The sequence below is a fragment of the Anarrhichthys ocellatus genome, unplaced genomic scaffold (genome assembly GCF_004355925.1).
Source record: "Anarrhichthys ocellatus isolate YVR2014 unplaced genomic scaffold, GSC_Weel_1.0 scaffold13, whole genome shotgun sequence".
Taxonomy (NCBI): domain Eukaryota; kingdom Metazoa; phylum Chordata; class Actinopteri; order Perciformes; family Anarhichadidae; genus Anarrhichthys; species Anarrhichthys ocellatus.
The window spans coordinates 7,174,412-7,187,149 of NW_022280043.1; the positions used below are offsets into that span (position 1 = coordinate 7,174,412).

General features: G+C 46.5%; 1 protein-coding gene across 1 annotated transcript in view; it reads right to left on the bottom strand.

The window, feature by feature from the left end:
* The window catches only part of cadm4 (cell adhesion molecule 4), a 143,377-nt gene extending 132,935 nt beyond the window's left edge, over positions 1–10,442 (bottom strand). The window contains exon 1 of the mRNA XM_031852529.1: positions 10,104–10,442. Coding sequence (XP_031708389.1) covers positions 10,104–10,176 — 73 coding nt within the window. The 5' untranslated portion in view covers positions 10,177–10,442. The remainder of the gene's footprint in view (positions 1–10,103) is intronic.
* Positions 10,443–12,738: the final 2,296 nt, after the last annotated feature.

Here is a 12,738-nt window from a genome sequence, read left to right on the forward strand (position 1 = left end):
GGGGGGGGGACACGGTCTCTGAAGTGCACATACAATGAAAATAAGCCTCCACCTCCAGAATATTGCGGTGCAGCGTACAAGTAAAATGCACAGATCAGCAAGCCCAGAGCAAGGGAAAGAGGGAAAGAAGGTAAATCTGGAGGTACGGGAAAAAGAAGAAAAGAGAGGGGGGGAGGGGGGGTCAATTGTCTGTGAAAATAAAACAGAAAGTTAAAAGTAAAGTAAGGTAGTGAAAGTGAAACTTATTCTGAGGAACAAGAACAGCGGCAGGAGAAGTTGCTGGGAAGAAACAGAAATATTATTCGAAATGAATCAATACGCCGTGTCTAAATAGCATGAGAGCATGAGGAAAATAAAGAGTCAGACAGAAGGGAAAAAAAAACCATTTTGTATATGCAAATGAGAAGGGGAAAGCAGAAGCACAGGCGTTCAAGCTGGCCACCTGGGCCCCGTCAATCCTCCCTCTCTCAGTTTCCCGTCCTCTCACTGTCTACCTCTCCACACCTGGCCCTGGCATCCCAATCACCTACGGCTACAGTATAAGAGGTAGAGGAAGAGGAGGCAGGAGCGGGGCGCCAGCAGCAGGGAGGCAGGAGAGACTGTTAGCCAAAAGATCCATCAGCGAGCAATCCTGGCAGCGAATATCCCCCCCCCCCCTCACCAAAATCTGTCTTTCAAAATATCATTGAGTTTCCCTCTCCTTGCAAACTCTCAGTAACAGTTGGAGAGGACTCATGCACCTGGAGCACATAAGCGCAGGGTGTGCACGGGCATTGGCATTTAAGTGCCAACAAGGTTGAACGTAGAAAAGACAGGCACACAGAGAGGGGGATAGAAGTGGGAGGGGGGATAAAAAAGCTTTTTGGGTGATCATGGGGAGAACAAACAAAAAGACACTAAGTCACCGCTGAGTCGCTTGAACATGCTTCACGCTGCGGGAGGATTGGGAGTGAGGGAACAGAGAGGGAGGGAGGGAGGGAGGGAGGGGTTGAGGGGAAAAAAGGACAGACAGAGGGAAGAAAGGAAAAAAAAAGGTATAAAAAAAGGCAGGGAGAGGAGAACCAGCCCAGTGAGGAAGAATACATTTTTATGCTGCAAAAAAAAACCCACCATTCTAAAACCACCATCTATGTGCATTTGTGAATATGTTTGTGAAACAGATCAGCAGGTATGTCCCTCTGTTTATCCAGGGTTAGCTCATAAAAAGGATGCCAGAGAGGGTACATGGCATTTAAAAAAGGCACAGAGCGTCAAGACAGCAGCAGTAAATAAGTTTGGAAACACCAAAAGGTCTCTCCAGTCTCCCGAGTGCAGTGTAACTTTCTATTCATGCATATGCAAATGTGTGTGTGTGTGTGTGTGTGTGTGTGAGTGTGAGTGTGTGTGTGCCAAACTGCCAACCTGCTTGTCTGCTTTGCCGCAGATTCGCGCACACTTCTGTAACTCGGCCAGAGATTTATATACAAGTCATGATTTGGGATCAACCTGCTTTTTAATAACCTATGATTTATGTTTGTTTTAAATTTTTCCCATAAGCTCGTAAATCTATTTCCCCACAGCACAATTCAAATTCATCGCCACGGTAAATAAGCATCAGTTATAATAATTGCATATAGTTTGTGCTGTCACAAAACGCTTTCTCTCCCAATGCGGTCCTGGATTTGAGTGAATTGCTTTTGAAGCATCACTTATTTATGTGATGATAAATATATGATAATGTTGATGGTATTACAATTACTCTATACTACTTATCTAAGGTTTATGATTGTGAACCTAAAAGCCATTGAAGAAGTTAAGGACACATTTTGCTGATATGCAACTTCACCGATTTACTGCACGGATGACGGAATAATCTGTTATTTAATCACCTGGACCATAATTTACTGATTGAAATACGAGACAATTTTCAATACATACGTCTTTCTATACTTACCCCATCTTATAAAAATCTTTTATCTGAGTTGAGGAAACTTTCAATTGTCCAAGAAAGTTGTCCAAAATGTCTAATTATGCTTTGCTCCACATTTGGCAGCCTTATCTAACCAACAGTGACACATTAACAGATATGGGCAACGTCTCCTCTGTTATCTCAGTTGACCGAATCCTGACGTTGATAAATGAATTTCTGCAGACTCACACTTCCTCTTACAATCTTCCCTCAGATTGTTGAGCCTTCATCTTTGTTGGCAGCCTCAATTTCCTGCCTTACAAAGCATACATCAAGCTGTGCTTCACAGTGCCTTGACGTAACCACAGATCCATGCAATGTAGTTTACACTAATGTTAGGATTCATGGAGTGATGCCTTGCACTTGCACTCATGACGTCTGTCGTTTTACGCTTTTGATACTGAATGAAAGTAGATACATTTTAGACCCTTGCAGGAAAAACGCATAAAAAAAAAAAAAAAAAAAAAAAAGGGAAATTATGTATCATTTTGTATCAGAAATAGAGGAAACTGGAAGCTCGTGATTAATACAGCGGACACAGTTGCTCGGATAAATGTTAGGACAGGTGGCCGCCATCTTGGCTCTTGGGAAGAGAAAGAAATCATCAGGATTGAAAGAACATTCCCACACAACTTCCTTTGATTAATTTCTCTTGCAATAAAGTATGTTACGGCTCATGCAGTCGAGAGGCGACGGTGTCGTGCTGTGTGTACTGTGGCTCTCCAAACTTGCTGTCCGTGGCTACAGAGTCCATATAAGTGAAAAATGACTTTGGTAGCGACCACAGAACCCCACTGGCCTCTGCAAGCTGCTTCACAGCTCAGTTGAGCAGTATGGCCCCAGCGGGTGGCGGTTGCTATGAACCACCGTTTCTCCGCAACTGTGCCCAAACGCCCAAGGCCTGTTTCAAGCTCGTTCGGTATCACAGACTCTACGGCTGTTCCACTGCTCCACTGCAATGGCCAGGAAGGAGAGGCACGGCACTTCTGGAGTCCATGATAACATTATTCAGCCGACAGATGGACACAGAGATAGGAACGCGTCTGTGGACACGAGTCAAAGCACCGCCCCGGTCTGCTGGTGCACTTTATGGGAGGTGAGGGTAGAGGGGTTTACCTGTTAACAGCCATAAGGTGAATCAGCACGTCGTGCACTTAAACGCACAGGAGAAAATGAATCCTGGTAGAGATTCGGCCGGAGCTTTCTTCAAGGTCGTTGGTGCTTGGCCACTGTTTTAAGTGGCCAAGCACCAACTGTAACAGTCTCAGCAGAAACAATCGTAGCAGTAATCTAATTTGGCCCCGGCTTCGGTGCAGAAGGCTGCATAGCCTCACTTTTGTTTTGCCCAGCTGAAAGAAAGAGCATGAATTGATGACCTTATGAATCTCAAAAGAGCCCGGCAAAATGATTGCGGTAAATCTCGCCCCAGCACATTAATGCATGACCGCAGGCTCTTTCCCCTCACTTCTTTTTTCTTCCTTTCTTTGTCTATCTCTCTCCTTCCTACAAGCGCTTTGGGATCTTTGAGAGCGGCCAATTTCTCAAGGATTGTTTTCATGTGCTGCTAATTAATTGCCTATAATTAGCGGTTGTTTAAGGTTCGCTAATGAAGTGGCTCAAAACGTACCACTCCTAATGTTGTCTCAGGCCTGAGAAAGAGATGAAGAATAGTCAAATAGAGACAAGCGGCAGAGAGCGTAGGGTTGTGTCTGGGAAGTATTGTGAAAGCTGCAGTAGTTTTTATTTTTTTTTTCTCTTTCTCCAGTGGCTGTGTCAACAATCACTTGCCATGCGTCCAGAATGGAGTCGGCCAATCGGAGTTTGATCTATTGGCAGCTACTGTTATCACTGGCTTTTCTGTGAGTGATAGCATTTGGTTTTTAAAGTGCATACAGTGAGGCAGAATGTGTGCTTTTCTGTGACATTTGGGAAGATAATCTGTGAGATGGTCTTTAGCTTACTAAATACATTTTTCTTTTTTAAGACCACGTCCCTTTTTTCTCCCAACTTAAAACGTTATTTAAAAAATGCTTTAAAACACTTATTAGTATGATCTAATGAGTTCTGATAATACTTGAATCATAATGGAGGAAAGAAACTGTCCTAACTAAGGTTTCTATAAATGACGTTGCCACTTAATCTATGTCGGTCGTGATCATAGATCAAATGAATTCGCCACTCGTGGGAGAGACATTTTGAGAGTTCTCTGAGATAGAAACCTCATCCGAGACCTCTTCAACATTTTTGCGTCCGCCTTCTGAAAATCTCCATCTGATTTCCCAGTAGATAGTGCGCACTGTTTTGACTGGCAATTTTCAGCATCCGACAATCGCATCAAAGCCAACCTATTAATGCCGATGATACGAAGGATTCTAAATGGCAGACAGATGAATAGCCCCGTGCGTGTGTGGGTGTTTAATTCTCAGAGCCGAAGCACTGTGCAGCTTCTCTGAAAGTGGGAGGACTGGCCATGAGCTGCTGGGGAGCAATTTCAATACTCATTTGGTTGTGTGCTTGTGTGTGTGCGCGTCGGTGTGTGTGTATGCCATGACCTCATCGATCACAACACCTTGTCTCTCTGGTGTGGTCACCTACACAGTGCTTGCCCTCTCTGTCTTTATCTTTGTATATCACTATCCATCTCTCTGTGTCCCCCCCTCCCCCTCCTCCCCTCCTCCTCCCCCTCCTCCTCACACCAGCACCCTGTACTTTTCTGCTTTGGTCCCACATTCTTAATATCACCCTTCCTCATTTTTTTGTCCTTCTAAATCCGTCATTTGGCACAGCAGGAGTCGCACACTCTGGCGCTCCCTTGTCTTTCTTTTTGTAACACCCTCCCATTTCAGAGCTGGAATCCTGCAATCATTCACTTGTTTGTTGGACTCCTTTCTGCATGGCTCTCTGCTGTGCTCCTCCCTGCTTCACTGGTCTGTGACGCATGCCCGTGGCGCTCCCTTCCTTCTCCTCGCTCCCATCCTACGCTCTTTTATACACTGTGCAGCCAGCCATCTCTCCCTCTCTCCCCCACTCTGTTTCACTCTACCTCTCTGACCCCATCAGTCCCTCGGTGCCCCGGCTAAGCCTGGTCACTCTTCATCAGCTATAGCCTCCACTGGACACAGAGACCTCCCAAGGGTAAAGGGAAACGGGGTCTTGTTGGCAACCTCCGTGCCCGGCCTTGACAGTTTCACCTGAGTTTATGTCCTTAACTGATCCTCCTTACCCCTGGACGAGCACCTCATTACCAGCCTTCCCCCTGCTCTTGTCTCAACATCAAGTCTTCCATATGGGATGTGTATAAACCTCCACACCAGCAGTCTCCAGCTCTTCAATTTTAGGCACTTGCCCTTTTCAGCTCAATCAGCCTCTCTCGTCCAATCCGCCGCAGAGCCTGAGTGAGGATGATCACCTTGGTTACCGGCGCTACTGGAGGCTGTTGTCTGGCCAAGTTAGCTCGTGGCCCTGCGGGAGCTTCAGAGGCAGGTGTCACTGCAACAGGGGAGGGTGTTAAACAAGCCTAAGGCCAAGCAGGAGGTATAAACATTTACTCTTAGTTATGGAGGCTGTGTCACCAATAGCGAGGAATGCTGGCCCCATGGCGTTAAGTGTTTTCATGGTTTTTCAGACTCAGGATCGCCTCTTTCTCCCTCCATCTCTGTTCCCCCGACAGCATTCAACTATGACCAACTTAAAGCACCTTGTACACCCAGTAGAAAGAATACATAGCAACTGCCTTTTGTATTTGGTGCCAAGAAGCAGTGCGGAGGGAGTCGCTGTTTACTGATTTCACACTCCCGTGGCAAAGACAAATATACAGCGAGAGGGGTCAGCAGCTGGAGAAAAGCTGCTGCCTCAGGGGACATCAGGTCACAGCATGGAAAGCTGCACCCAAGGAGGGGGGGGTTTCGCTTTTATACCGAGCCAATCAGATCAGATGGGAGTTTTGAAAAAGCGCTGGATTGATTGGCAGGCTTCTGATGCCAGCAAATGGAGGAGACGTCCTTGGAATCCAACACAGCATTCAAAAACTTCAGCGACAAAGTTGGTGAAACGCCAGTTGCTCTCAGAGAGCGACACATAAGGACGACATAGATCACCATTATGATAATCACAAGCGGCACTGTCTGGGGAATAGTAATGGGAAGGAGATGAGGTGGCAGCTATAAAGAGTGTTTCTACATTAGCGCTGGGCTGATTAGATTGACAGAAAGTTTCACTAATGGACAATTAAACAAATGGTCAAATGAGATATAAGGCTTCAATTACCAATTGGTGTGTTTGTGTGCCCCTTTCAATCATTGTGCCTCGTGCATTCTGTTTGTATGAACCCCTCGTGAGGACAAAACACGGACAGAAACCAGTAAACAGGATGTGTCCTTGCAGTGGAAACAAAATTAAGTGTCTTCTTTCCCTTTATTTCTATCGCAGTGGATGTAAAAATAAAAATGCTCTCTGGACCTAGTCTATAATGCTGGAGGGAGTTATTGAGATGCAATCATTGCATGAAACAACAGCAGCTCAAAACTGCTGGACTAGGAGGACTAGGAGGACTAGGAGGCGGATTAGGAGATAATTACTGTAAAATACATCACCTGCACTAAACGGTGAGCCTAGGAACTTCTTCTGCTTCTGAGTAATTGACCCATAAAAGCCCAGGGGAGAATAAAAACAGCCCACACTAAGCTCCGTAACTCTCTCAGTCATGACTTTCCCAAAGAGCGACACAGTCCAAATTGTTTATGGAGCTTATGTGTGAGCAGTTGCTCAGCTGAGATAGTGGGCCACCCTGTCAGGACCCTTTAAGGCTGCATCGGTTGATCAAACAGGGCCGTGCACGACAGCAGTAGACAGCGTATTAAAAAAAAAAAAAAAAAAAAAAAGGCTAATTTCAGCTTCTCTTGTGTAGACGGGCATGCCAGCACCGTCTGCCAACTTCAGCTTGTCCAATTATTTAGACCTACAAAAGACAGGGAATCAGGAATGGAAGACTGAAATCTGATTGTGCGCCGAGCTCAAATTTACACCGTGAACCGGCAGATGGCAGGGCAGAGAGCAAGGAAGGGCGGTCTCGCTCTTTTTAATTAAACTGTCGACAAGTTTATTTTATTTTGGGGGGTGAATTATCCTCCGAGGTTCGGATCAAAGGATAAACCTTGGCTCACTCTGACGACTTTCTCAGTGCATTAGAGAACAAAGAAAGGCGCTGAAACAGCGAGCACTGTGCAATGTGGAAGAAAGTAAATAGGCAACCTTACCTCTGACACGACGCAAACTGCGTCTGACAAGCATCTAAAACTGCAACCGCTCGGGCAAACCCTGGCATTGGCAATCCTATTGTAAAGTTCAAAGGAAACTCGAATGCACTACGTAAGCTGTCTGTATAGGCAACGTCTATATGTGTATGTGCACATGTGTGTTTCTACACCTATGTGTGTGCTTAAGCGCGTCCCTATTTTTTGTTTCTGCATTTCCCTTGATGTTAGTGTTTACATACCAGGCCTCTCTTCTGTGACTCACAGCGACATTGATTTATGTATGGCCTCTGTGCGTGTGTGTGTGTGTGCACATATACCAGCTATAATTGGTATTCAAATCTCCTCCCACAAGTACGTCCAGCTGCTGCCGTTTTTCAACCGCCAGAGAACCCCGGCCAAGGTCCAAACAGCCTGATGAGGAACAAGCTCAAACCGGATGGCTCCCATTGCCCACATTGGAATAAACAAATGGAGGTGATTTAATGCACACGACGATAAGGCAGGTGGTAATGGAGGCATGGCAGAGGAATAGGGAGGAGGAAGAATGGACGTGATGGAGGAATGCGGGGTAGCGATTAAGGGTAGGCAAGCAGCAGAGGTGGAGTTAACAGCAGTTGTTACTGTACGTGGGGTTTTGGCTTGGCCCACAGCTGCTGTGGATCAGCCACCCCCACAAAGCCATGCACCAAGCTCACAAACACACAGCACTGACTCTGTGTGCGAGTGATTGTGTGTGTGCGTGCGACCCGCAGGCCTGCCCGTCAGACACACTGTGAAGTCTTTCTGCCTTTCTTCTCCCCGCTCTTCCTTTTCTGCCTTTCTCGCTCCATCCATCTTCCCATCCCTCTGTCTCTCCTTCGTTCTTTAAAGGAGGGCCAAGTCTCCCAGCCTTGCCATCTTCACAGCACCCTCTCAATCTATCTGTCCGCTCATCCGTCTATCTGCCCAATCAATCTGTCCATCTCTATCCTGGCATAATAACAACCCCCATCGCCTCCCACCTTTTTCTCCCCCTTTCTACAAGATTAGTTTTGTCAGTTTCCTCTGTGGAAGAGAGATTATCAAGACGTACTGATTTGTTATCGGAAATACAGTTTTTTTTTAACACGTGCATGTGCATCTGTGCGGGGTGTTCAGAAACAGACCGTCTCTACACTTCCTTCTCTCCCTCCTTCCTCCATCCACCCGCCTGCCTGCCTGTTACAACCCCCTCCACCCCCACTGCCCCGTCTCTCCCGGGCCCCTGTCAATGGCTAGATTAATGACAGTGATCAGTGAGCTGCCCCCAGCAGAGGTTGCCTGCAGCTCAGGCAAAACCCGGCACTGTAAGCAGCGAACACACACACACACACACACACACACACACACACACACACACACACACACACACACACGCACACACAGCACATTTACATGCAGGACACATGAATGTTCATAAATGGATGACCAGACACACACACACACGCAAAGCTCTCACACAGTACTCCAGTTAGACTGACATAAGAACGCCTACACGATTATGCATGAAATCAACCCTCCACTGCTACAGGAGCAGACATACAAATGGATCCACACAAACGTACAAAAGAGGGGGGGAAAAAGCTATACGCAGGCCATGGCGAGGTTGGTTGCAGACAGAGAAATGGCTATGGAGCTATGGAGCTATGGAGCGCTGCCTGTGTAAAAAGAGACATCATCACAACGGCACAGCACAGGTCTGACTGACAATCCGACCTAGCTCTTAACCCTTTCACTGCCCCGGGACAACGTAAACAAAAGCCCCATAGAGCACAACGAGCGCAGGACACACATCAATGAGACAACACAGTGTGCTCTTCCTCGTTGCCATTCCTGCTCCGTCAGGGTTACTGACGCTTTTGGTGGACTGTAATAAGGTCCGTTGTGAGACTGTTATTTTTACAATACCCAAGCAGATGGCACAAAATACCATGAGGCTAAAGTTGCTCAGAGTCATGATTGAGCCAAATCCAAATCCCTATTTTTGCAGCAGATGTACTTGTTAGAGGGTAGTGACCATGAAATCTATTGTGCCCATAAGGGAGCAATGCAGGACTATCCCGGACTGAGAGGTTCCAGTGGGGAGCGTAAACACAACGAAAGGCACCGCAGGTGCCATTACAAGGCTTTGCAATTGATTGTTCGATGTTATTGTATCTGATAAGGTGAGGTCTCAAAGGTCCTTTCAGTCCCTCACACTACTGCAGAATATAAACCGCTGGGTCTGGTGTGTGCCACACGTCAGGTCCACTGCGGGCATTTGTTATGAGCTCTCATCATGTTCCTGTCAGAATATTCAATCGGAGTTTGCACGTATATATCTCCAGGGGATCCGGTCCCAGCTCCCACACAATAACTCCCAACGGTCTGACCAGGGGACAACAAAATAATCATAAATGCCTTGACGCACACGGGTCAACAGCGCATGGGATGATTTCAAAAAATATTTCTGTGTGGGCAAAAAAGTGTCCGCTTTCCTGCACCCTTTCACTTTTGTTTTCATTCTGAGGTCTTTTGGGGACTTTTCAGCCTAACGGTTTCCATAAGTGGTCATCACAATGACTCATACTCGAATAGAAATACGCACGTACCCTAGACTTGCGCAATGGGCTTTGATTCAAATCACACTGTGGTGATTACCAACAGTAGTCCGCAGGACGATTGTAAACTGGAATAACTGCACGTGTTTTTTTTGTCCTGCGGGGAGCGCCTCCTTCCCTTCTCCCCGCCTGACAAGTCAGAATAAACTCGATGCATTTGCAAGCTTCTTTTCAGAGGACTTAGGCAAACTTGCGCGGAAAAGCCACAACACATCGAGGCGGCTTACCACTCTTCTCATTCGCATCACACTCATTCACTCCCTCTCTCGTTCCGAGTCTTACCGGTGCGCACCAGGCAGGCGACGGTGATGATGGTGAGGGGGACGCAGTAGTTCCACACGGTCGCGAAAGCCATCGTTGTCGCTGATATTCCCCTCTGATCTCTTCCTCGGTATTCCTCTTCCTTGGAGAAATCAGAGTGACATGAACCCGCAGGTTCACTCTCCGACAGCGCCTTCAGCGTCTCTCTGTGTGTGTGAGTGAGTGTGTGAGTGCGCGCGCGTGCAGACTGCGTGAACGAGTGTGTGCGTGTTTTGTCAAGCGCTCTGTGCGTGTAGTGGCAGGTCTTTACATAGTAATGCTCTCTCTCTCTCTCTCTCTCTCTCTCTCTCTCTCTCTCTCTCACACACACACACACACACACACTTTCTCTCCCTCGGAATGCCTGGATGTGACGGCTCGGCCGGTTTTTCTTGGTTACTTTGCATTGTAAATATATTTAAAAGCTGCCAATAGGGCGGGCCTGTGTGCGTCTTTCCGACCAATTGCAGAGAGCCGGAGCAGGTGGAGGGGTGTGCGGAGGAGAAAGAGGGGCTGGGCTTTCAGATGAAATTGGCTCTGATGGGCCTGCAAGGGGTGGGGAGGAAGACGGGATGCGTAGTACAATTAATTGAAATCAATTCGCCCTAAATGTGATTGATAACCAACATTAATTTCCCGACGCAAATAACCAATTTATTTCTAATTCAGTTCCACGGGACCGAAAATGATCAGTGTGGCACAATGATAAAGATGACAACAATAAACCAGATGTTTACTGTTTGAAGAGACAATAATGTTGCAGGCGTCAGTCCATTGTGAAGTCAACTGCAATGGCATTAGGCAGATTAATCAGCACACATGTCATGTATTCGGTATTTTTCAAACTGGACCCTATTTGTCTATGTTTTTGTACGAAACACTTTTTGCAAATGGACAAGTGTTGAGGGATAACTGTTTCCCTGTCGATACGTGCTTCCCTTACTTACACCTGAACAAACCCGTATCCCCAACCACCGAGGGAGGCGCTGTCATTTGGTAAACACTATTCTAAGGGGGGACAGTCTTTAATAGAACACTGCAAGCCGCAAAGCATGTCGTCCACTAAAAGTGCTTACTTTGTCACAGACAGGCTCAGACTGTTATTATCTGACAACACAATGGAAAGGATCCTACAGAGAAATAAAATGTTTTTCCTCACCTGTCCCTTGTTGTGTTTGTTATTGTGTCAAGGAGGTCTTGTTGTGAAATCTGATTATCTGGATAGATGGTCCCACTCTTTACAGCATTGTTCCACCGTGGGCCTCATTGGGTCACAGCACCCACGGGAACATCACCAGTCTCCCGAGCTTCCCGGCCCTGTAGCAGCTGGTTCACCCTCCTCTGCCTGTTGCAAACCCTCTTCCTTTAGCTCTTCATCCATACACTCTGGCGCACACAACATCTAACGCACAAGAGGGGATCTACCCAGTTGTTGTCAAACGTCAAGTAGGGGTGGCACCATGGTGGCACTCGCGTTTCAACCGTTGTCTTCCCTTATTAAAGGACGTAAATTGACGGTGAGTGTTGCCTCAATTTAATTACGGTGCAGCCTGAGGGCAGCTTCCGTCTGCGGCACTCTACCTCAATACAGGACCAACTTCAGAAACTGTTGTCCCTACTTGTAAGTTATCACATCAATATGAGGACATAAGGTGAGAATCATTCATTCGTGCCTTATTTATATTTATTGTAAACATGTAGTCTTTTAATACAATCCACCGTTTTTGCTAACATAACGACAATAAAGTTATTGATTGATTGAAATACCGACGTTATCCTTTTAAGGCAGAAATGGGGGCAAACTGACTTGTTTCCTGTATAAATGTATTTGTTACTGATTGTTTACCTATGAGGCGGAGGAAATGATTGACTCACTGACAAATTAGAATATGAGCAGCTGTCTTCATGCGTCTTGAGATTAGGGGGCATTCTGTTGCAGAAGGTGCTTTGTCTCCAAAGTACGCATATGACTCATCAAGGAGAGCAAGGGAGGGACCTGAGAGCATTCGGTTAAATCACCGTTTCGCAATGACGGTAATGGCCCGGAACAAAAACTTGAGCCCCGGACGAACCAGAGTTTCTCCTCATCTGTAGTCAGGGCCTATTAGGTCCCTCTAAAGAGGCTCTTTAACTTTGCCCTCATGCTGTGGCCACAGTTTGCACATGATTGTGTTTTCCAGTCAGAGCGCACTGCTCCATTATGAAAATTGTTTCTCTTTCCACATCTCTTTTTTTTTTCCTTCCCTGCTAATCTAGTGTTGTGCCATGGGTTTGAAGCCTCCCAGGCGTTTTAAACTATCTTTGGCGCCCCCTTTAGGTAAATTTGGAGATAGCATGTCATGGGTTTCAAATCTGTTTAGGCCACTCTCTCATCTGACACGAATCCTGACACTTCGGTCAGTTTGGTTCAAACAGTCAGAAAAGTTGAAACAGGCAGTAAAGCATCAAAGCTGTCTATTAGCATTAGTATAAATATTCCTACCCTCGACTCTTCCATGAGGTTGCTTTGAACTCTCGGCTCACATCTGACCTCTTTTGCATAGATCTGTGTGAAATCTTTAAGTCTCTGCTTCAGGCTCTCTCTCTCTCTCTCTCTCTCTCTCTCTCTCTCTCTCTC